Genomic DNA, 25238 nt, shown 5'->3' with positions numbered 1-25238 from the left:
CCTATATGGCGAGAAGTGTGAGATTTACACTGATCATGAAAGTCTTAAATACTTCTTTACCCAGAGGCATCTGAATATGAGACAGAGACGCTGGCTATAGTTGGTGAAGGATTATGATTGTGAGATCCTTTATCACCCTGGTAAAGCCAATGTGGTTGCTGATGCCTTAAGCAAAAAGGGGCAGAGTCAGATTGCAACGCCCTGTCCAACAGGGACGCCACGTGTGTGCACTTTATTTAAAATACCAATAATTATATAAGATGTAATTATACTAAAAGTGTGGGTAATTAAAAATTTGATAGTTAAAAACTCATCCTTTAAACTATTTAACAAAAGATAAGTAACACGATTTATGGGGTCCCCCTGTTTCCAAAATATTTACAAACTGGTTTCAAAGTATTTTACAACATAAACTTTATATTTTCCAAAATACAATCGAAATAGAGCATCCTGTAAACTGGGCTGCCTGCGGCTGGTATGTACATTGCTGCTGTGACCATAACTCATGGTTGTTCGACTTTAGTTTTTCCTTTACCTGCACCATAACGCACCAGTGAGTCACAGAGACTCAGCAAGAAAGTGATCAAAACAGTAATCGTAAGAAAATAATTATCCACTTATTCTCATGCCATTATGTTTACTCACTATTCAATAATAATAAGCATTCCCTTAAACATCATACATTTCTGGTACTTAATAAAGTACCACTTTTACCGCTCGTTACATACGAGCTGAATATGTCACTATTGTTGCCCAATAACGCAAACGATAAGTAAGAAACCTAACCGCGGTTTCAAGAGTAATTACTCATAACGGTAATAACCGTTTCCAACCCTAGGTAATAACCTAGGCTTAATAAGCTTTAATCAACATCATGATAATAATCAAGGTCACCTCCATTCATTCATTGATTTTTAACCACATATGGTGCTTACCACTTTTCTTACCTTAATTCAGAAGTCAAGAATATGGCCGACCTGGGTGGAAAAACAAGCTAGGCAATCCCGGTCCTATGTCACGACAATTGAGAAACACAAATAAATACCTTAACATAATATTCCGGATTAAAACCCTAATTTAGAAATCAAACGCAACCTAACTCCCAACAACCCCAATTTAGGTCAAGCATCCCATATTTAATTTAAAACAGATAGCACACAACTCCCCGGGTCAAAACTGAACATAAAACAAACCCGAAGAAATTCTCCCCTGCGAGGCAACCGGTCGGCCAGGTTACGGTATACGAGAACCCATCCGTCGACCGGATTCAGCTGAACCGGGAACATTAGTTCCTTTTCACCAAAAATCGATCCAAAACCCTTCCAAACCTATCCAAACTTTCCAGAACAGTTTATTAACATACATATGACATAACCTAAGCTGCAAAACACAATGGTTCAATCTCTAGCTTGAAATCACATACTCAAGTGAAGAAATCAAGTTTCTTTTAGCTTCCTCACTCTCCAATCAATCCCAACAGCCATGAATTCAATCCAAACATGCATTAACAAACCATATTTAACTTGGATAACAAACCTACACCCTCACTAAACCTACAGCTTTGAAAATTTTCAAGAAAGTAACAAAACCTAGCTTGAAAACCTAAGAAAACACCAAAACTAAATGGATGAACTTACCTAGGTGCAAGGTTAACTTGGAGATGGAGTTTAGCTCAAGAATTTGAAGAAAAAGAAGTGTGTTCTTCCCTGGTTCCAGCTGCTACAGCAATCGGCAGAAGGAGAAGAAGAGGAAAAGCTTGGAGATGTGTTTTTTTTTTGAAAAAAAATGGTTTCTTGCCTTGGAAGGCAACTCCCTTAAATAAGGGTTTTGTTTTTTTTTTTTTTTTCCTTTGCAGCCACAAAATAAATAAGTAAAGAAAAGGGATTGCCAAAAATAAAATGACTAAACTATCCCTCAAAATAACCTAAACTTAAATTATAACCTAGGGGCATTTTGGTAATTTTACTAATTCCCCCAATCCGACATTCTAATAAAATTCTAACTTAATCCGGGATATTCTCAAAATAATCCTTTCATTTAATGTCGTGACATTGCTAACCACAAAGCTAAATTTCCACAATTACCGGGCCCAAAATAACGTATTTACTTAAATAATTTCTCAAAAATTCCTCTAAGTAAGATCATAATCCTACTTCATTTTCCAAGTAATTACATATTTAATAAAATATGTCCATTTAAATATTTTTTATTTTCTGGGATATTACAACTATCCCCCACTTATAGGAATTTCGTCCTCGAAATTTACCTGAAAAGCTCGGGATACAACTCCCGCATCTGCGACTCTAATTCCCAAGTCGCTTCTTCAACTTTGCTATTCCGCCACAACACTTTGACTAGTGGAATAGTCTTGTTTCGCAACACCTTTTCTTTCTGTCTAAGATCCGTCTTTGGTTGTTCTTCATATGACAGGTCGGTTTGAAGCTCAATGTCTTCATAACTTAAAATATGAGTTGTATCAGATACATATTTCCGAAGCATCGAGACATGAAACACATTATGAACCCCAGATAAGGCAGGAGGTAGAGCCAACCGATAAGCTACCTGACCTACTTTCTCAAGAATCTCAAATGGACCAATAAATCTGGGACTCAACTTTCCTTTCTTCCCGAACCTTCGAATTCCCTTCATTGGGGATACTCGAAGAAAAACAAAATCCCCAACTTGGAACTCAACATCTCTACGCTTTGGATCCGCGTAGCTTTTCTGTCTACTTTGGGAAGCAAGCATACGAGCTCGAATCTTCTCAATAGCCTCGCTCGTTCTTTGGACAGGCTTCGGGTCCAAGATACCTACGTTCACCGGCCTCATCCCGAGTGAATAGGTGATCGACATTTCCTTCCATAAAGCATCTCATACGGAGCCATGCCAATGGTACTCTGATAACTATTGTTATAAGAAAATTCAATCAGAGGTAGGTACTTGTTCCAAGAACCTTCAAAGTCCATTATACATGCCCTCGACATATCCTCGAGTATACGAATAGTTCTTTCGGATTGACCATCGATTTGAGGATGAAAAGCTGTCTTGAATCTTAACTTAGTACCCATTGCTTGCCGTAAGCTTCCCCGAGAACTTGGATGTAAATTTTGGATCTCGATGCGAAACTATCGACTTTGGGGCACCATGAAGTCGAACTATCTCCTTAATATACAAATCGGCATATTGATCCTTTGTATACGTTGTCCTCACTTAGGGAGAAAGTGAGCGAGACTTCGTATATCGATCCACTATCACCCAAATAGAATCATAATACCCTACTGTTCTGGGTAATCCCACCACAAAATCCATGGTGATGTCTTCCCATTTCCATTCAGGAATCTTTAGAGGCTGAAGCAAACCTGCCGGCCTTTGGTGTTCCGCTTTAATTTGTTGACAGGTTAAACATTTTGACACATATTCAACAATATCCCTCTTCATACCGGCCACCGGTATAAAGCTTTCACGTCATGATACATCTTGGTTGTTCCGGGTGTAAGGAGTACGGTGTAGTATGAGATTCATCAAGAATCTCTTGTACGATTTCTTTGTCAACCGGTACACAGATTCTGTTTTTGTATCGCAACAACCCATCAGATAAGCATGAAAAGTCTCTTGCCAATCCAGCCTCTAACTTCTCCTTATGTCCCTGTAGCTCAAGGTCACCTTGTTGGGCTACTCTAATTCTTTCCAACAGATTAGATTGTATGGTGATATTAGCAAGTTTTCCAATTACAAATTCAATTCCGCTCTCGTCATATCCTCGGCCAACTTGGTGAGATTTCCTTTAGTTCACAAACTTGCCACAGTCCTTTTCAGGCTTAGAGCATCCGCTACCACATTTGCTTTACCAGGGTGGTAGAGAATCTCGCAGTCATAATCCTTGACCAGTTCTAACCATCGTCGTTGCCTCATATTTAAATCCTTCTGAGTGAAAAAGTACTTGAGGCTTTTGTGATCTGTATAAATTTCACACTTCTCATAGTACGAGATAGTGACGCCAAACTTTTAGTGCAAAGCCAACCGCTGCTAATTCAATATCGTGGGTAGGATATCGTTGCTCATACTCCTTCAATTGCTGGATGCATAAGCAATCACTTTCCACGATTGCATAAGAACACAACCTAACCCTTGTTTGGACGCATCACAATAAATCACAAACTTTTCGTCACCTTTTGGTAAGGTTAGCACGGGAGCGGTAATCAACCTTTGCTTCAATTCTTGGAAACTACCTTCACACTTGTCGGTCAAACAAACTTACAATTCTTTCGGGTCAACTCGGTTAAAGGCGTAGAAATCTTTGCAAAGCCCTCGACAAATCTTCGGTAATACCTGCTAACCCGAAACTTCTAACCTCGATTCTTGACTTAGGTCGAGGCCGATCACGCCTTTGCTTCAATCTTCTTGGATCCACTAAAATACCATCTTTACTCACCACATGCCCCAAGAAACTCACACGAGGTAACCAAAATTCACATTTCTTAAATTTGGCATACAACTTATGCTCCCCGAGACGTTGTAATACCATTCGAAGATGTCTTTCGTGAGTCTCTTCCGAGTACGAATAAATTAGAATATCATCGATAAAGACAATAACAAAATCATCCGGAAAATCTACGAACACTCGGTTCATCAAGTCCATAAATGCTGCGGGGGCATTTGTCAATCAGAAGGACATTACCAAGAATTCATAATGACCATACCGGGTCCAGAAAAGGCTGTCTTGGGAATATCCTCCTCTCGAATCCTCGGTTGGTGATAACCGAGATCGAAGATCAATTTTAGAAAAGACAGTTTTACCACACGGCTGATCAAACAAATCATCTATCCTTGGCGAGAGGGTACTTGTTCTTCTTGTCAATTTGTTTAACTCCCGATAATCTATACACATTCGTAATGTTCCATCTTTCTTTTTCACAAACAAAGCGGGTGCACCCCGAGGTGAAGTACTAGGTCTAGTAAATTTTAAATCCATCATCCCACTGTAATTGAACTTTTAACTCTTTCGGCTCTGCAGGTGCCATCCTGTAGGGAGCTTTCGACACGAGCTCGGCTCCGGTATTAAATCAATCTCAAAATCAATTTCACGTTTTGGTGGCAACCACAGTAACTCTTACGGGAATACATCCGAAATTCTCGAACCAACGGGACATGCTCCGGTCCCGCTAGTGGTTCCACTGGAAATATCCACAACACTTGCTAAGAAACCAATGCACCACTTCACACAACAAATCCACTTGCCTTAAGGGCTGAAATTAAGGGAATCGAGATCCTTGCATCTTACCCACAAATACAAAAGGGTCCTCGCCCTCGAGGCTGAAAAGTTACCATCTTTCTTTTACAATCAATGGTAGCGTTGTATTTAGCAAGCCAATCCATTCCCAAAATAACATCAAAATCCTCCGGATTTAATTCTATCGAGATCAGGCGATAACTCTCTTCCTTCCACAAGCTCTTGGAAGGGATCGAACCCACTGCTGGAGATAACCAACTCCCCGGGTAGGCAACAAGGTTCCAAAACCTCTAGAAAGCACATCACTAGGTTTATTCGAGTTGCTCAATTATTCTACTTGAAATATAAGAATGCGTCGCACCGAATCAATTAATACGATCGATAAAGTACCGGCAACGAAAGGCGACTGTCACAGTAGAAGGACCAGCATCAGCCTCAGCTTGAGTCATGGCAAACACTCGAGCAGGAGCGGGTGTATCATCCTTCTTTTGCTCTAACCGTAGCAATTGTGGGCAATTTCTCTTCATATGACCCACCATTCCACAGTGGAAACAGGCCCTAGCCTGACACTCGCCCAGGTGATGCCTTTTACACCTCGGACATTCAGGAAAAGTTCGCCAGTTTTCATTCCCACTACGACGGAAACCTTGGTTACCCTGGAATCTTTTGTTTGGGCACAGTGCGATGTTTCACTAGGTCTTTTCCTGCCGGTCACCAAGATCGGTACCCTACCCGAACCGGCACCTGTGATTGTTTCCATGAATCTCTTCGGCAATATTTTTCTTTCGTATACGAGCCTCTGCACCCTCGAAACTAAAGCCAACTCAACTATACGAGCATAAGTTCGGGCAACCCCGGTTGTTTAGAAGCAACAATCACATCCGGGCGATGTGTTCATCCGGCCGAATAAACTTGGCTTTTCTAGCGGCTTCGGTAGCCACCTCATGCGAGGCAAACTTTGCCAGTCGATCGAACTTAGTAGCATACTGTCACGGTCATACTACCACTGAGTTAACCGTATAAACTCTTACGCCTTTCTTTGCCTTAATAGACTCATTATAATACTTTTCAAAAAACAAGGCCCGAAAAGTTTCCCAGGTCATATTATTCAGATCATGGCCCTGTGATACAATCTCCCACCAAATACGGGCATCATCTCGTAGCATATAGGTAGCACACCTGACCCGGTCATTATCTTCAACTCGCATAAAATCAAAAATGGATGTTATCATACTCATCCATTGCTCTGCTTTGAGTGGATCAGCACCACCCTCGAACGCGGCGGGTTACGCTACACGAACCGTTCATATAATGGTTCCAAACGATTTCACTGCATCCAGGTGGCACTTCTAGAGGTGCTTGGGAGGATCGGGATTGATTTAGAGCGGTGTGCTGTTGCTCTCTTAATTCTACGATTTGTTCACCCTGCTGTAGGATAGTTTCTTGCATAGCGGCATACTGCTTGCATTCCCCGATTAGGTGGTGGTAAAGGGTTCTCACCTTCACCGGCGGCCCCGAGCCCAGCTAGCTCGCGGGCACCCCTACCATTCCGCCTAGGGTGCATAACTATACACCTGCGATCACATTCCAAGTAATAACAATACTGATAAGTATTTCCATATATTATAATCCTTCCCACAACATTCTGATATCGACATAATTCAAATAACAAGATAATCAGAAAATTAACAAGCTATCTTTTAACTTAAAACTTACTAAACCATGAGTCAATCAGGTCCTTGCAGCCAATGTACATATCAAACCAGTCTTCAGGATCTAAAAACCTTGGCGCTCTGATACCATGTTGCAACGCCCTGTCCAACAGGGACGCCACGTGTGTGCACTTTATTTAAAATACCAATAATTATATAAGATGTAATTATACTAAAAGTGTGGGTAATTAAAAATTTGATAGTTAAAAACTCATCCTTTAAACTATTTAACAAAAGATAAGTAACACGATTTATGGGGTCCCCCTGTTTCCAAAATATTTACAAACTGGTTTCAAAGTATTTTACAACATAAACTTTATATTTTCCAAAATACAATCGAAATAGAGCATCCTGTAAACTGGGCTGCCTGCGGCTGGTATGTACATTGCTGCTGTGACCATAACTCATGGTTGTTCGACTTTAGTTTTTCCTTTACCTGCACCATAACGCACCAGTGAGTCACAGAGACTCAGCAAGAAAGTGATCAAAACAGTAATCGTAAGAAAATAATTATCCACTTATTCTCATGCCATTATGTTTACTCACTATTCAATAATAATAAGCATTCCCTTAAACATCATACATTTCTGGTACTTAATAAAGTACCACTTTTACCGCTCGTTACATACGAGCTGAATATGTCACTATCGTTGCCCAATAACGCAAACGATAAGTAAGAAACCTAACCGCGGTTTCAAGAGTAATTACTCATAACGGTAATAACCGTTTCCAACCCTAGGTAATAACCTAGGCTTAATAAGCTTTAATCAACATCATGATAATAATCAAGGTCACCTCCATTCATTCATTGATTTTTAACCACATATGGTGCTTACCACTTTTCTTACCTTAATTCAGAAGTCAAGAATATGGCCGACCTGGGTGGAAAAACAAGCTAGGCAATCCCGGTCCTATGTCACGACAATTGAGAAACACAAATAAATACCTTAACATAATATTCCGGATTAAAACCCTAATTTAGAAATCAAACGCAACCTAACTCCCAACAACCCCAATTTAGGTCAAGCATCCCATATTTAATTTAAAACGAGATAGCACACAACTCCGGGTCAAAGGCGAACATAAAACAAACCCGAAGAAATTCTCCCCTGCAGGCAACCGGTCGACCGGTTCTGGTATACCAGAACCCATCCGGTCGACCGGTTCTGGCAGACCAGGAACATTAGTTCCTTTTCACCAAAAATCGATCCAAAACCCTTCCAAACCTATCCAAACTTTCCAGAACAGTTTATTAACATACATATGACATAACCTAAGCTGCAAAACACAATGGTTCAATCTCTAGCTTGAAATCACATACTCAAGTGAAGAAATCAAGTTTCTTTTAGCTTCCTCACTCTCCAATCAATCCCAACAGCCATGAATTCAATCCAAACATGCATTAACAAACCATATTTAACTTGGATAACAAACCTACACCCTCACTAAACCTACAGCTTTGAAAATTTTCAAGAAAGTAACAAAACCTAGCTTGAAAACCTAAGAAAACACCAAAACTAAATGGATGAACTTACCTAGGTGCAAGGTTAACTTGGAGATGGAGTTTAGCTCAAGAATTTGAAGAAAAAGAAGTGTGTTCTTCCCTGGTTCCAGCTGCTACAGCAATCGGCAGAAGGAGAAGAAGAGGAAAAGCTTGGAGATGTGTTTTTTTTTTGAAAAAAAATGGTTTCTTGCCTTGGAAGGCAACTCCCTTAAATAAGGGTTTTGTTTTTTTTTTTTTTTTTTTTTTTCCTTTGCAGCCACAAAATAAATAAGTAAAGAAAAGGGATTGCCAAAAATAAAATGACTAAACTATCCCTCAAAATAACCTAAACTTAAATTATAACCTAGGGGCATTTTAGTAATTTTACTAATTCCCCCAATCCGACATTCTAATAAAATTCTAACTTAATCCGGGATATTCTCAAAATAATCCTTTCATTTAATGTCGTGACATTGCTAACCACAAAGCTAAATTTCCACAATTACCGGGCCCAAAATAACGTATTTACTTAAATAATTTCTCAAAAATTCCTCTAAGTAAGATCATAATCCTACTTCATTTTCCAAGTAATTACATATTTAATAAAATATGTCCATTTAAATATTTTTTATTTTCTGGGATATTACACAGATAAATACTGCGAAACAAATCTTCCAACAGTTAGCAAATGAGATGACCCGAGCTAAGATTGAGGTTGTTGTAGGGCAGTTAGCTAATATTACCCTGTAATATACTCTTTTAGAGCGAATTAAAGAAGTGCAAATGTAAGATCCAGAATTGGTAAAAACATGAGATAGGGTTTCGGCTGGAAAGGCTAGTGATTTCTCAGTGGATGAAATAGGAATGTTACGGTTCGGAAATCTTACCTGTCAGCAAGTAAAGGCTGAACATCAGAGGCCTGCAGGGTTGCTGCAGCCATTGAACATACCAGAGTGGAAATGGCAAGATATTGCTATGGACTTCATGGTAGGTTTGCTTAGAAGCACGAGACAGTTTGACTCCGTGTGGGTCATAGTGGACAGGTTTACAAAGTGAGCGTACTTCTTATTTTTTCGGACGAATTTCTCCATTGACCAGTATGCTGAGTTATATGTCAGAGAAATTGTTCGTCTGCATGGTGTCCCAAAGTCCATTATTTCGGATAAAGATCCGAAGTTTACATCAAGATTCTAGGAGAGTCTACATCGAGCTATGGGTACTCAGTTAAAGTTCAGCACAGCATTTCATCCTCAGACGGATGGGCGATCCGAGAGGACTATATAGATTTTAGAGGATGTGCTACGGGCATGTGTGCTTGACTTTGAAGGATGATGGGTAAAGTACCCTCCCCTGATCGAGTTCTCTTATAACAACAGCTATCAGGAAACAATCGGGATGGCCCCTTATGAGCTCTTATATGGAAGAAAATGTAGATCACCTATTCACTAGGATGAAGTGGGTGAAAGAAAGTTCTTGGGTCCCGAGGCTATTCAAAGAACGAGTGAGGCAGTTGATAAAATCAGAGCGTGAATGCTCGCAGCTCAGAGTAGACATAAGAGTTATGCTGATCCAAAGCGTCGGGATATGGATTTCCAGGTCGGGGACATGGTATTTCTCCGAATATCATCGATGAAAGGTATTAAATACTTTGGTAAGAAAGGAAAGCTTAGCCCGAGGTTCATTGGACCTTTTGAAATCCTCGAGAGGATAGGGCAAGTAGCGTACATGTTAGCTATGCCCTCAGTGTTGGCAGCTGTACATGATGTGCTCCATATTTCAATGCTTCAGAAGTATGTCTCAGACTCGTCCCATATTCTGAGTTATGAAGCATTGAAACTTCAACCGGATTTGTCATATGAGGAACAACCAGTGCAAATACTTGATAGAAGAGATAAAATCTTGAGAAACAAGACGGTGGCACTAGTAAAAGTATTATGGAGAAACAGTAAAGTGGAAGAAGCAACCTGGGAACTCGAGACGGATATGCAGCAGAAATATCTGGAGTTGTTCAGGTAAATTTCGGGACAAAATTTCTATAAGGATGGGGTAATTGTAATACCCTAGAATTATGAGATTGGATTACCAAAACCCTAATTAGATGATTTTAAATAATTGAGAAATTATATTATTACATAATTTAATATATGAAAATTTATATAATTTATGCTATGTTAAGACCCCGTTGGTGAACCAGGGGCATTTTAGTAATTTTGACCTGAGAAGGGTAAAATAATGAAATTAATTTATTAACGTGCTTATGGGACGAGATTATTATATAGTATGCATGTGTTGTCTTTTTCAAGTGTGTTCTGACAGGTTGGCGCGGTATAGTCACAACCAGGTATTTCGAGCCGAACCGGGTTCGGGCCCGAAATGTGATTTGTAATGGAATTATTGGAATTTTATTTATTGATGAATAATCTGAAATTTAATTGGATTTATGTGTATGTGAAATGACATTTCTACCCTTGTATGTGTGTGCGTATGTTATTTAGCCCTATGGGCAAAATGGTCATTTGACCCTTATTTTATATTGGGATAATGGCGGCTAAACCACCTGAACTTTACGGTTTGTAACACTTAACCACAAAAACCAAATTTTTGGCGGCTAAACTACCTAAACCCTGTTTCCGTTTTGCTCTGCACACCTCCGTCCAAAAATCACAGTTAAGTGCCACAGTGGACTGTCCACGTGTACACACTTGTACATGTGGCAAATTTTTAATAGTCCACGTAATATTAATTTTAAAAAATAATTACAAATATTAAAAAAATTAAAAATATTTTTTTTAATTTTTTTTTCCTTTCCTTTTCTTTTTTTTTTCTTCATCTTTCTTCTTCGTTTTTCTGCAACCCTCTCTTTCTCTCTCTCCCGAGTCCCCCAAACCTAATCTTTTTAATAAAGAATTTAGTTCTTCATCTTTTTCTCATTATTCATCTATATATATAAAATACAGACAATTTAGGACATAAAACTGTTCTAGTCAGCCATGGAAGAATCCATGGAGCTCCGAGCTATGAAGAAGATGAAGAACACGACAACAACAACCGAAGAAAGCTTGACCAACTTCTTTGATTTTCTCTCCGAAGAACTTGTTATCTTAATCCTTGACTTCCTGCGATCCAATTCCAAACATCTCGGCTCTGTTCTCACCCGATACCCAAACTTGACCCGAATTGATCTCACGCTCTGTCTTAGAGTCGCTGATAATTCGTTAGCCAAAATCTCCAATGCATGCAAGGGGAATCGCAGGTCCATCGATCTTTCGAGGTCGAGGTTTTTCTCCGGAGCTGGGTTGTTGAATTTGGCTTTGAGTTGTGAGATTTTGGTTGAGATTGATCTTTCTAATGCGACGGAGCTGAGGCCATCCGGTGCAGCGGCGGTGGCTCAGGCTAAGAATTTGGAGAGATTGTGGTTGGCGAGGTGTAAGATGATTACGGATTTGGGGGACTCAGGATCAAGTAGATTTTCAGTTGGGGGACTTGGGTGAGAGAGAAAGAGAGGGCTGTAGAAAAACGAAGAAAGAAGAAGAAAAAAAAGAAAAGAAAAAAGAAAAGGAAAGGAAAAAGAAAAAAAAAAGTAAAAAAAATATTTTTAATTTTTTTTCTGATTTTTTTAATTTTTTTAATATTTATAATTATTTTTTAAAACTAATATTACGTGGACCACTAAAAACTTGCCGCGTGTATAAGTGTGTACACGTGGACAGTCCACCGTGGCACTTAACTGTGATTTTTGGACGGAGGTGTGCAGAGCAAAACGGAATCAAGGTTTAGGTAGTTTAGCCACCAAAAATTCGCTTTTTGTGGTTAAGTGTTACAAACCGTAAAATTGAGGTGGTTTAGCCGCCAATATCCCTTTTATATTTAATAAAAGAAGTAAATTTTGGCAAAAAGGGATTCAATTTATGGTTTCTTCTCCCTTGAACCCGAACCCTCTCTCTCTCTCAAACCCTCCTTTGGTTTCAAAATTTGGTTTGGTGAATTGGTGTGATTTGGAGCTAATTCTTGGAGCTAGATTGTGGGGGTTGTGCTTGCTCAAGTCTTGAGGTAGTTATTTTAGATTTTAATTGAATTTCTCTTGCTAGATTTTATGGTTAAGAGCATGAAAAAGGTTGCTGATGAGCTTAGGTTGCATGTTAGTATTCTCCTTATGATTTAAGCATGTTTTTACATGAATCTTTGATTATATGTTGGTATGGATTTTGATTGAGCTTAGATGAGATTTTTGGAGTGTTTTTCTAGCTTGGGTTCATGTGTTTTTAAGGTGATATGCTACTGAAATTATTTGTGTTGGATTAAAAGTTCAAGTTCTTGAACTTGGAATTTTGCTAGTTTAGACATGATTTTGATTATTGTGCAATCTGAATTTTGAGAGTTTGTTGTTGATGTTTAATGCATGAAATGGTGTTTTAGACTCTCTTTTTAATGATTGAAAACCTATGTGAAGGTTCTAAGTTTTGGTTTGGGTTTAGATGTGTTTTGGGCATAATTTTCGTAGCTGAAAACTGAGTTTTCTGGGTTTTTAAACCCAGTGGTCGCGACTATCATAGGTCTGGTCGCGACCATGATAATGGCAGTTTATTAATTTTTTGAGTTTTTATTTTTGCCATAACTTTTGACTCGGGACTCTGTTTGGGACGTTCTTTATACCGTTGGAAAGGTCGTTCCGAGCTCTATGTGATTATCCATATTTTAAATGCCATGTGAATATTTTATGAATGTGAAATCAGGGGTTAACCCTATTTGTGTAAATCCCATAATTGTGACTAGGATTACCGACACCTGGTCACGAGTACCTAGGGATTTGAAATATCTGTTATTGCGGTACATCAGGTAAGATAGTAGTTAGCACGTAGAGTTATGCACAGTGGCGCTTATATTGGAAATGATATATGTGAGTAATCAGTAACCGGGATTACGATTATTACCCTAACATGAGTGGTTTACTTGCCTAGGGTTATTACTCTAGTGATATATGTTGTATGTATGCTATGCCATGATATATATATATATATATGAGTATATGAATATGTAAGATTGAGGGTTATGTTTTCAAGGCATAACCAGGTTGGTCTCGGTAATTAGAACCGAGAGGAACCGTTCTAAGGCCTTATTGTAATTAGACGTGTGAGCGCAAAACGTAGGTCTACGTTACGTAGACATAAATAGGCATGTGAGCGTAACATGCAGGTCTGTGTCATATAGGCATATGTGAATGGCATTAGTGATTATATAGTGTGATAAATATGTTTATCATTATTTTATACTGTTTTACTGGGCTTGGCTCATGGGTGCTCTACTGTGCAGGAAAAGGTAAAGTTGTTTCTGATCAGCCATGAGTGTAGGAGCTGGACAAAGAATGTACATGTCCGGGCCAAACTAGACCAAGCGGGTTGGGATCTACCAGTGATGCATTTTGAGACTCTGTTTTGCCGCTTGGGTCGGCCAAAGGAAAAGGACTTGTAATAGTATTTTGTAAATATTTTTGGGATCCCAACTTTTGTAACTTTTAAATTATAAGGTTTAAATTATTACAAGTTATTTTCATTCCATTTATTAATAAAGTTTAATTTCCGCGCTTATTTTACTAGTAATCTCGATTAGGGATTTAAGGTTTCATAAGTTTATTGGGTAACGTGCCTAACTATTTAGGGCGTTACACATGTTGTCACACCAAATTGTTGGAGGTTGAGGCACTTGAATCCCACGTTCAGAGAACAAATAGTGTAACCAAGTAAATTCAGCAATAACATAGGAAATTAAATTTGAGACAAAGAATATAACAAAACTAGTGGTGCTTCTCCTGTCATTTGGATCAGAGGCCTAGTTAGCATCACAATATGCAGTTAGGTCATATGACAGTGGCTTAGTGAGATGAAGACCCATCTCCAAAGTGCCTTTTATGTACCTTAGGATTTGTTTGATAGCCATCCAATGAGTAGTAAGAGGTTTTTGCATGAATTGACAAACTTTGTTGACATTAAATGACAACTCAGGTCTTGCAATAGTGAGATATTGTAGGGCTCCAACAATCCATCGATACATCTGAACATCTTCTACAGGATCCCCCTGTTGAGCTGACAGACGAAGTCCACTTGTCATAGGAGTAGGAGAAAACTTTGCAGCAGTCATGTGAGCTTTTTCTATGTGGTCTCTAGCATATTTTGCTTGGCATAAGAGCAAGCCATCCTCTATTTTGTGGACTTCAGTTCCCAGAAAAAAGTTGAGAGTACCCAAATCTTTAAGAGAGAATTGAGTGTGAAGAGAAGAAATCAGTTGAGTGACAACCTGAGAATCACTCCCTGTGATAAGAATGTCTTCGACATATATTAGGACAAGGATGGTCGATTGGGGAGTATGTTTGATGAAGAGAAAGTGATCAGATTTTGATGATGTAAAGCAAAGTGAAGCAAGACTGTGGTGGAGCTTTTCAAACCATGCTCTGAGTGCCTGTTTGAGGCCATAAAAAGCCTTATTCAGCTAGCAAACCAGATGAGTTTGGCTAGGAATTTCAAAACCTGGTGGTTGTATCATGTAAACTTCCTCTCGTAAGTCCCCATTTAAGAATGCGTTGTTAACATCAAGTTTCCTTATTGTCCAACCCTTTGACAAAGCAAGAACCAAGACCAACCTAATGGTAACTGGTTTGACCACTGGACTGAATGTTTCAGTGAAGTCAAATCCAGCCTATGGATGAAATCCTTTAGCAACAAGTCGTGCGTTGTGCTTGTACATTGTGCCATCAAAATTTTCTTTTATTCTGTAAACCCATTTGCAGTCAATGGTTGTTCTCCCTACAAGAAGCCTGACAAGAACATAAGTTTTATATCTCACTAATCCAAGAATCTCATCACTCATAGCTTTGTTCCATTGTTCTTAAAGAAGAGCTTCTTGAACATTGGTTGGTGTTTTGGAAACCAGTAAAGCTTTGGGTTTATGGATTCTAGACTTGGATCTGGTTTTCATATGGTGATTGTTGCTTTTACCAGGAGCATTAGAACACCCTGTGACTTGAGAAGACGGGGAAAGGATGACATCAACAGTTTGAGTGACAACTGCAGCAGTAGTTACAGGGGTGATGGCAACTTCACTAGTAGGAGGAGGTGAAATATCATGAGTAATAGGTTGTGGAGCATGAGGAGGGGACCTAATTAGAGAACCAATAACTGGTGAGGGAGGTTGATGTGGTTGCTCTTTAGATTCTGCTCCCTGTCTTGATGATTCACTTGTAGCAAAAATAGAAGGTTGGCTAGGAAGCCAATTGTTAGTAGCACAAGTAAGCACATTGGTGTTATGTACACTTTTATCTATTAAAACATGTTCATCAATCCTTTGGTTGGAACCAGTGGGACTGGGATCCATGGTTAGATAAGGTGTAAGACTGTCTGTAATGAGAACATTTTGAAATTAAAAAGATTATGAAAAAACAAAACAAAACAGAAAATTTGTTATAGAAAATTATTAAAAAAGATTAACTAAAGTTATAAGGGTTAACAAACATAACTAATTTTAGTAGGAAAATAAAAAATTAATTAATTCAATATCTTTATTTAAAAAAATAAAATAAAATAAAAATTAAGGGGGAGCATGACAGTTGCATGTGGTTCAGTTCAGCTACTATTACACAACATTTTGCTAAGATTTTCTGTTCGGTTTAATTAATAAGCAAAATTCATACTTTTTTTATTCACTTATTCACGTATACATCTCATAAACAACCATTTGACTTGGAGTGTGTCCAATTAGTACATCACTAGCTAAATGAGTAGATCTCCATTTGATTATAAAAAGAAATGAAAATAAACTTGAGTAGATCTCCATTCTATAAAATTTATGCTTTACTAACCATACATAATGAATAGTAGTTTAATCATAGAGATATAAAATATATTTATTAATTAAGTATATAGTTTATCTTGTCATCACCGAAGTTATTAGTACAAGCAAGGGTGAAGTTAAGAGTAGATTAAGTAGGGCCGTCGTCCCAACTAAAAATATTAGGACTAGTCTTATGATATTTGAAGCTTAAGTCTAAGTAAATATTTTTGGATCTTTATAGAGGTACTTTCTAGTGAAATAATATAAAGTAAGCTTATATGGTGTAGGGTTTTTTTTTTAAAACCTTAAAGAAGGTTACAAGTTCAACACTATACACCGTTATTATTATTATTATTATTATTATTATTATTATTATTATTATTATTATTATTATTATTATTATTAAAATTAAAAGAACTAAAATATTATTGTTGAAATGGATTGAACTACTAAAAATAATGCATACCGTAAAATTATAAAATGTTATTCCATTAAAGTTATTTAAACATAATTAAATATATTTTATTATATTTAGTTCTATAATGTTTAATTATTAAAATCTTAAAATTTTTGCAAGATATAAAAAAGAATATTTGCGGCCAATTTTTTTTAATATTGACAAGTATTGTTATATGACCATAATAAAAAAAGTGGCAGTAAAAATATATCATCTTACAATTTTGTTGCAATCATGTTATTTTTTGGCCATCAAGTGTCAATACAAAATTACGTAGCGACATACTATTATACTACATATTAAATAAGTTAAAAAAAATATGTCATCATTTATTTTTGAGTTGACATTTAACGGATTATAGTTAAAAAAAGTACAATTAAAACAAAATCGAACGATAAAGTATTTTTACCACCATTTTTTTATTAAGAAATAATTAAAAATATTAAAAAAAATTCACCATAAATATCCCATATAAAAATGTGTAATCGCTCCAACTTAACTTTATTTCTAAGTTTGGCCAGTGAATACGAGGCTGCAACTTGAGTCGGATGGACCGGCCGGATGATCACAATACAATGAATGTTTCTAATGATTTATATTGGATGTTGATTTCATGTATTAAATGTATTATTTGACAGTAATTTCTAATAATGTATGGTGATCAGGTTGTCATGAGTGTATCAGGTCCAAAGTTATATAAATATGCGTTTTATAATTAATATATATATATATATTTTGCTCTCTTGCATTGCATCTTCTTCTTCTTCTTATAATTTCTTTGAAATGACTGCACTCTTGCATCTGTTGAGTTCTTCCTTTCTTGTTTGGCTCTTTTTTGAGGCCGTGGCCGTGCATGTTTCTCTCAAAGAAAAAGAAAGCTAAGGGTCTTTTTTGAGGCCATGCATGTTTCTCTCAAAGAAAAAAGAAAGCTACCATTTGTTTTATCTTCCCAAGTTTGCCTTTTGTTTATTTAAATACTATTCCAAATGTAAGTAAATCTCCTAAGTTAGGGATGCAGTTTATGTTGTGATATTGATAAAACTATTATTTTCATGTAGGGCTGTGCCCGCTACTAATCATAAAAGTAACCTTTCAAAAAAAAATCCTAAAAAAAAAACAGATAGCGTAAAATAAGAAGCAAAATAATAAAGTTAAAAAACCACAAAATCGTGTGGAGCCAAAATGACGTCATCTTGTGGGGTCAAAATTCATAATGACCCGCTTTGACCATTCTTCATCTCAATTCACCCGCGTGCCTTCTCTCACTCCTCGCGATGCGCGCGTAAACAAAATTAATCATTATTTGGATTCTATTTAAAACCATTTCGTCCCATCAATGAAAACCCTCCACCTCATCTAAAGTATGATATTTTCCCTTTTTAGTGCCATCAATAATTCCTAAATCACAATAAAGCCCCCCAAAATTCCACGTGGCACTCAACAATATATGACAAAAATAAGCCGATATGTGGAATATTAAAGCTCTCCCACCTCACCCTCTTCTATAAATGACCCCTCCTCTCTTCCTCTAATCCTTACCCGTTCCCTTCTGGTTTATTATCTGACTCTCTTTCTCTCTCTTTTAATCAACACATTTCTCATTTTCTTACCCATTTCCCTCTTTGAATCTTTCGTTTAGCAAGAACTGGCTAACTCTCAGGAAATTCTGGAGGAGAGTGGTTCTAGTAATCAAAGGGTGGTTCGGGCCCTGTATGAAGCCTTGAGCTCCCGAGACGTGGACAAGGTTCACAGCCTTCTCTCGCCGGATCTAGATTGGTGGTTCCATGGTCCGCCGTCACACCAGTTCTTGATGCGATTGCTCACCGGTGTTTCATCACCAGACGACGTCGTTTTCCAATTCCAGCCCCAATCCTTCGCCTCATTCGGACCCACCGTCCTTGTCGAAGGCTGCGATTCAGATCTGTCAATAGCTTGGGTTCACGCTTGGACCGTGACGGATGGGATAATTACCCAGGTTAGGGAGTACTTCAACACTTCCCTTACCGTCACCCGCCTCGGCGATTCTTCCTCCTCTTACGGCAAATACTCGCCGCTAGGATTCGCTTCGTCGTCTTCCTCATCAACGTCCGAGATTGCTTCGTACCACTGCCCCTCCGTTTGGGAGAGTAGCCTCTCCAGTCGGGTCGGAAAGTCGGTGCCGGGTCTTGTCCTGGCGATTTAAGCGACCCCGACGTAATCTCTCTGATCTAGTGCACCCGATCCTATTGTAATATACTACAGTAAATAAAATCGGGTGCTTACGTGGCTGGCCCTGGTTGCCTGTGAACTTATGGTCTGAGAGTTTAATTGAGAAGAGTTGAGTCAGAAGAGTCAGGGAAATGTAGGTCCCAGTAGCGTTTGGCTTTGGTTTTCTTCCTTTCGTGACTTGTCGTTTTTACTTTGTTTCGTTTTGTCTTGGAGTGTGAACTTTCTTATTTTATTGTCGTGTTTTTATATAGTGTGTGCTGGTTTAGGGTGGAAACCATGGGGGTGATGAGTTCCTATTGGTTGTTTCCCGAAGCTTCTGTAATGTGTTGTTCTGCTTTTCTAATAAACATGCGTTTTCATAATGTTATTGTCGTTTTATCTAAAACTACACATTTTTTTCCTCTCAACCAAAAGGACACTATTAATTTCTCTTAACTAGCGACTTTCGTGAATCTCTTACACTTAAATCTATATGAGAAAATTTTAGCTAAGTTTGATTTTTATGAGAAACCAACTAAACATGGCCATGGTGTACAACAATCATGTTAGAATATACTAGTATATTATTCTCTTAATGGCAATGTGTGTGCATGATTGCAATATTGTCAGGTGAGTAGTTCGCATCCCGACCGGTTCCTAATCATTTTATTTATTTATCTTTTTTCGGATAAAGTAACCATTTTTAACTTGACTGAAAAATATTATAAATTTAATAAAAGCCACGTGGACGGTGGATATGCTATACTAGCAAAACATGTCTGAATGTGGCCCACACATATGGGCCAGAATTGATGAAATGAAGGAGAAACGACAATAATGGAGAGAGAACTCTAGCCTCTGATTCTCTTTCGGGTAACCACCACCAATTTGGTTTAGTCTTCAAATTTTTTTACTATTAGAAAATAGATTTGTCACGTGTATATTGTAATGACTTAAGCTTTATATAATAATATTTCTTAATTTCTTTTTTACAAGTCCTTGCAATCACCGTCCAACTATGAACTATTATTCCATGCCGGTATTCGTTTTTCCCCTTTTTAAGATTATGTTTTGAACTTTGTCATTAGTTAACTTTGGCTATGGAAAAAAATTTATACTTCTTAATTTTCTTCCTGAAGATAATCACACCATTTGGTCGTGATTATTTTATAATTACTTTTGACATTAAAATTCTGAATATAAACATAACTTGAATTTTATTTTCGAGAAAACTTAGTATACCTAACAATATATGGATGTTAAGAGTAGTGTATACTATATACAGTAATGATCATATAGGGAATATGAGCTTCAAAAATATTATATAAGGGGATATTAATTAACAATAGGACCAGAAATTCGTCCCAATTCATTTGTCCATTCATTCAGAAAAAAAAAATCGTCCCAATTAAAGTGATCCACAAGATTTTGTCACACAATTTGTGACACGCAATATTCTGATTATGTTGAAAATAAAGAATATTTACACCATATTGAAAATTTTAATTATTTTACTTTTATGATAGGGAATTTTTTTAAAAAATACTATATTTTGTTCTTAAAAAAATATTGTGTAAATTTTATACTGTGTTCTGTGTTAAGTTTTCACGGTTGTTTGTTACTAGTTTTGCTGTTGTTTTAATTATTCTGTTTTGTTTTCTTACTGTTGTTTTATAAAAGAATAGTATTTTTGTAAAAAAATTCCGTATAACAGTAAAATTATAAACATTTATTCAAAATATAATATTTTTGTAAAAATCTCTAAAAAAAAAATAATAAGGGTCCTCCCTGTGCGCAACTACATAATATGATATGAATGAACACGTCTCTCATTGTATTATTTTCAAATACTAAGGTCCAACTTGAACAAGAATGTCAAGGAATAAAACCCAAAAATCAAAGAAAGCAAGTAGTGAACTTGAAATTTGTTTATATATTTATTTTATAAAATATTATCAGTACGTAACTTACTTAATTGAATAAAAATAAAACCTTGCTCGATGAAATAATCGAGTTGTTTGTTTTAATTAGTAGTTTAGTTTAAATTATATTTTTGCCACATAAATTATTCAATAAAAAAATTGAACTAAAATTTCTCTACATTTTAAAAACAAGTTGTATTGGAAGGTCAACCGTTACACTCTATTTATAAAGTATTCTATATAAAACATCACTTTTCCCGTGGCATTGCTGCTTGGGCTGCATCCCGGAATTTGGCTCGTTTCCTTTCCGTTGAGGAGGTTGCTCCTATCGTTCAGCGTTGATTATGTTGGTTAATGAAATGTTCTACAGTTATAAAAATATAGCGTACTCCTTAGGTGAGAGCATCACTTTTGCTCTCACCCATGAGAGCATTTTTGTTGTATTCTAATTGGTTAAATAATAAAAGTGCATGAAATTAAAATGGGTTAGTAACATATAAATATAATATATATTGGTAGTTTTTTTTTTTTAGAAAAAAAATTGCTATTTAGTTATATTAATGTTATTTTTTAAAAAAAAATAAATAAATTGAATACCATACACGTATGAAATGGTATTGTATAACAGAAAAAAAAAACAAAAAAACAAACAATTTAGTCAGGTATTTTTCTATTTTTCTTCTTTTATCATCATCCCTAAAATCTATAGCCATCATCATCTCCAGCATCATACCTCACCCACCAACGCCACCCCTCTTACAGGTTTGATCCATCTCTCTCTCTCTCTCTCTCTCTCTCTCTCTCTCTCTCTCTCTCTCTCTCTCTCTCTCTCTCTCTCTCTCTCTCTCTCTCTCTCTCTCTCTCTCTCTCTCTATAATTTCTTATTTCTCCCTTAACTGCTCCAATAACATCACCAGACTTCTCATTACTAGTAGACTTCAGTGAACGCTTAATCGTGCGTGTTGATGACTTCTACATAAAGTATATTATAAATATTAACAAAAGATGTTGTGAACACAAGGACTTAATATACACATATATACAAATTTTTCTAATTAAACCATTAAATTCTTCACTTACTGTAATTCCCATCTCACGTTCAAGAAAAGTTGACCAAACTGAGTGGTCTTTTGAAACACTGCATCGTCAAAGGCTAATTGTTTTCCACGCACACAACCACTCTTCAATGTAGTATCCCATACACTTGTGGAAGTCTTTGTTGGAAATTATTTTACTAGGATCTTAGATCTACTCACAAGTATGTTGATTAACATCCTAAATATGAACTTTCTAAAACGATGAAATAAACACATATAAAGTTTAGGAAACCTTACATTGGGTGCAGCGGAATATAATGACTCCTTCCGTTCAGATATCTAGCCCTTGATTCCTTTTTGTAGCAGAGCATTATCAATATCTGAACCTGGAACTCTTTCTCTGATTCTTTAGTGCTGAAACTCCTTCTTGCTGAAAGTCTTTCTTCACGATCTTCCTCACTATGATTGAGGTATCACTTGCTGTGTGTGGGCACTACTCTTACACTAAGAATTTCGAAATTCAAGAGGAAAGAAAGAGAGAGGGAGTGGTCGGCCAGATAGGGAGAGAGAAGGCTCAGGTTTTTCTCTGAAGGAAAAATAGAAAATTTTAGTGTAATTTTCCTGAAGCCTTCACTATCTATTTATAGCATTCCACTAGGGTTAGGTTTGAATTATTTGGCATTAAAATAATGAAAATATCAGTTTAAATTCCCTACAAAAGTTGCCGGCCATGCTTAGTGGATTTGGGCCTCACTTTTTGCAATTTTGCAGTTTTATCTTTTCTGCATCTGATTTTCTCAAAAACGCCAATTTTCAAATTCAACCATTTAAATGCCAATTCTAACTATTTAATAACTATAAATAATTATTAAATAATATTGTCATTTATCATATTTATTAATTGAACCATACAAAGTATCATAATTAACAAATATGCCCCTAAAACTCTTTCTTTACAATTTCGCCCTTACTTAGTGAAAAATTCACAAATAGACATAGTCTAATTTGAGAATTATCATTGATTAATCAAAACCAATTATATGAGTCTTACAAGCAATATTATCTCAACTAGTGGGGGGACCATGGGTCTATATAACCGAGCTTCCAATAAGCAGATCAAGAATTTATAACCTAAATTCACTGACTTATTAATTCTTCGTTGAATCCACGCATAGAACTTAGAATTGCACTCTCTGTATATAGAATGCTCTATATGTTCCACCATATAGACACATCATTAGTTATCCATTGTTATTATCCTAATTTGATCAATGATCCTCTATATGAATGATCTACACTGTAAAGGGATTAGATTACCGTTACACCCTACAATGTATTTAATCCTTAAAACACTTAGCCCCGTATAAATGATATTTCAGCTTATGTGAAATGAGATCTCCACCATTTATTTTCGTTTGGTCAAGCTCGAAGGAGATCATCCTTTACTTACTATTCCCCAGATAGAAGCTATAGATTCCATGTTTATGTTAGCGCTCCCACTCAATTGCACTACCGTGTTCCCAAAATGTACGTATCACCCTGACCCAAAAGTAGGCTTAACTAACAAATCAAAGAACACGAATAGCCTCTTGAGATTGAGCCTAATCATAACAGGATTAAGAACATTTGATCTAGGATCAACTAGGCGATATTGACTTGAATAGATATTACGGTAAGTTCAATACATCTAAGTCAAAGTTCAATATCGGTCCCTTCCGATGCATACTCCATGCATCCAACCTGAGCTTTACTTTAACCAATGCTCTGGAAAGAACATAATATTTCTCCAAATACAAGTAAACTCTGTTGTAGATTATCATATCAGTAAAACCCTGTGTCTATAAATCTAGGAAACTTTATTCACATAGTCATGTTTACTTTCCAATGTGTTGACAGCACAATAAACAGGATCAAGTATGTGAAAAGGGTTTCAGATGAATTTATACATTATGTACATATAATCATGAAATAAATCATGTGAACCATGCAACATTAAATGTTATTTCTGATCTATATTAATAAGTAAATCTGATTATATTGAAATGAGTTTTATTTAAACCCAACAGTCTTACCATTGACACTTTTAAAAAAATCAACTACAGGTGAAGGTGTTGGTAAATTCGATTCAACAGCCTCAGTAGTTGACTTCTCACCAATATACTGTTGATTGAAATGATCTTGTTTCTTTACATTTTCATTAATGAGTATAACAGATTCATTTTTAACTCTAAATTCTCTGCTCTTCTTCTTACCTAGCTCATTTGAACCCTCATCCAAACTCCCAAGATAAAATTTTAAATTTTTTGATTGAAATTGTTTTCGATCCTCATCTCGCCTTTTACCCTCCTCAGATAGGGTATGCATATCAGATCGTATTGTACGGACACTTTCTTTCAACTCATCGTAGGATGTTCTCAATATTTGTAAAGTTTTCAATATGTTATCCAAAGGTACTGCTTCCATACTATAAATAATTCAAATATGATAAGTTAAACGAAAATTAAAATAATCTTTGAGTATGAAAAAAATGAGAGAGAGAGAGAGAGAGAGAGAGAGAGAGAGAGAGAGAGAGAGAGAGAGAGAGAGATAGAGAGAGCCTAACACATAGAACCTGTTTAGTCTCAGCGTCGGCGTTGGCTTCGGTGGTTTCGGTTGTGTCAGTTGTGGTGGCGGCAGAAATAGATGAAGCTTTTGGTTTTATTTTTAGAAATACTAATTTCTTTTTTTTTTTTTTTGAATAATTTTTGTTGGAAATAATTTGAATAGAGAGTGAAGTTGAAATAATTTTGTTGGAAACAATTTAAATAGGGAGTCGGGTAGAACTAATTTTTTAACAAAATCAGATCATGCCTTGAATATAGGAGAATTTTTTTTAAAAAAACTAACGTATTCATTTTTTAGAAAGGTAAAAAAAAGAGATCATGCCTAGATTATAAGAGAATTAAAAATAAATAATAAAAATTCTATGTGTGATACCTCATGATAATCAAATAAACTACAATAAATTATTACCATTAGATTAAAAATCAAAGGTTTAAAAAATGCCCTCATAAATGAGAGCAAAAATGATGCTCTCACTTAAGAATATATATCACTTTTGTATTTACTTATAAGTGCATTTTTGTTTTTGGTACATGAAGAAAATACAATATATATTTTTATGATAATGTATATATGATACACAATATATATTATAGTATAGTAAATTTTTGGCTATGCCATGATTTATCTGAGTATATACTAATTATACTTATTGTCAAACTTTTAAACTAATTACAATATATATTATTATATAATAATTTATTATATTAAAAGATGAATTACATACATCTATTTAAAGTATTGAAAGATTATTTTTAAATTATATTTGAATTGTAAATTTTTTTATA

General features: G+C 36.3%; 1 protein-coding gene across 1 annotated transcript; it reads left to right on the top strand.

Moving 5' to 3' along the window:
* Positions 1-18344: 18344 nt before the first annotated feature.
* LOC133033638 (wound-induced protein 1-like) lies at positions 18345-19273 on the top strand. Its single transcript, XM_061108631.1, has one exon. The coding sequence runs from the start codon at positions 18514-18516 to the stop codon at positions 18883-18885; it is 372 nt and encodes a 123-aa protein (XP_060964614.1). The 5' UTR covers positions 18345-18513; the 3' UTR covers positions 18886-19273.
* The last annotated feature ends 5965 nt before the right edge of the window (positions 19274-25238 follow it).

The sequence above is a fragment of the Cannabis sativa genome, chromosome 1, assembly GCF_029168945.1.
Source record: "Cannabis sativa cultivar Pink pepper isolate KNU-18-1 chromosome 1, ASM2916894v1, whole genome shotgun sequence".
In the NCBI taxonomy this organism is placed as follows: domain Eukaryota; kingdom Viridiplantae; phylum Streptophyta; class Magnoliopsida; order Rosales; family Cannabaceae; genus Cannabis; species Cannabis sativa.
The sequence above is the reverse complement of the archived record's forward strand: the minus strand, read 5'-3'. Positions and strand labels throughout refer to the sequence as shown.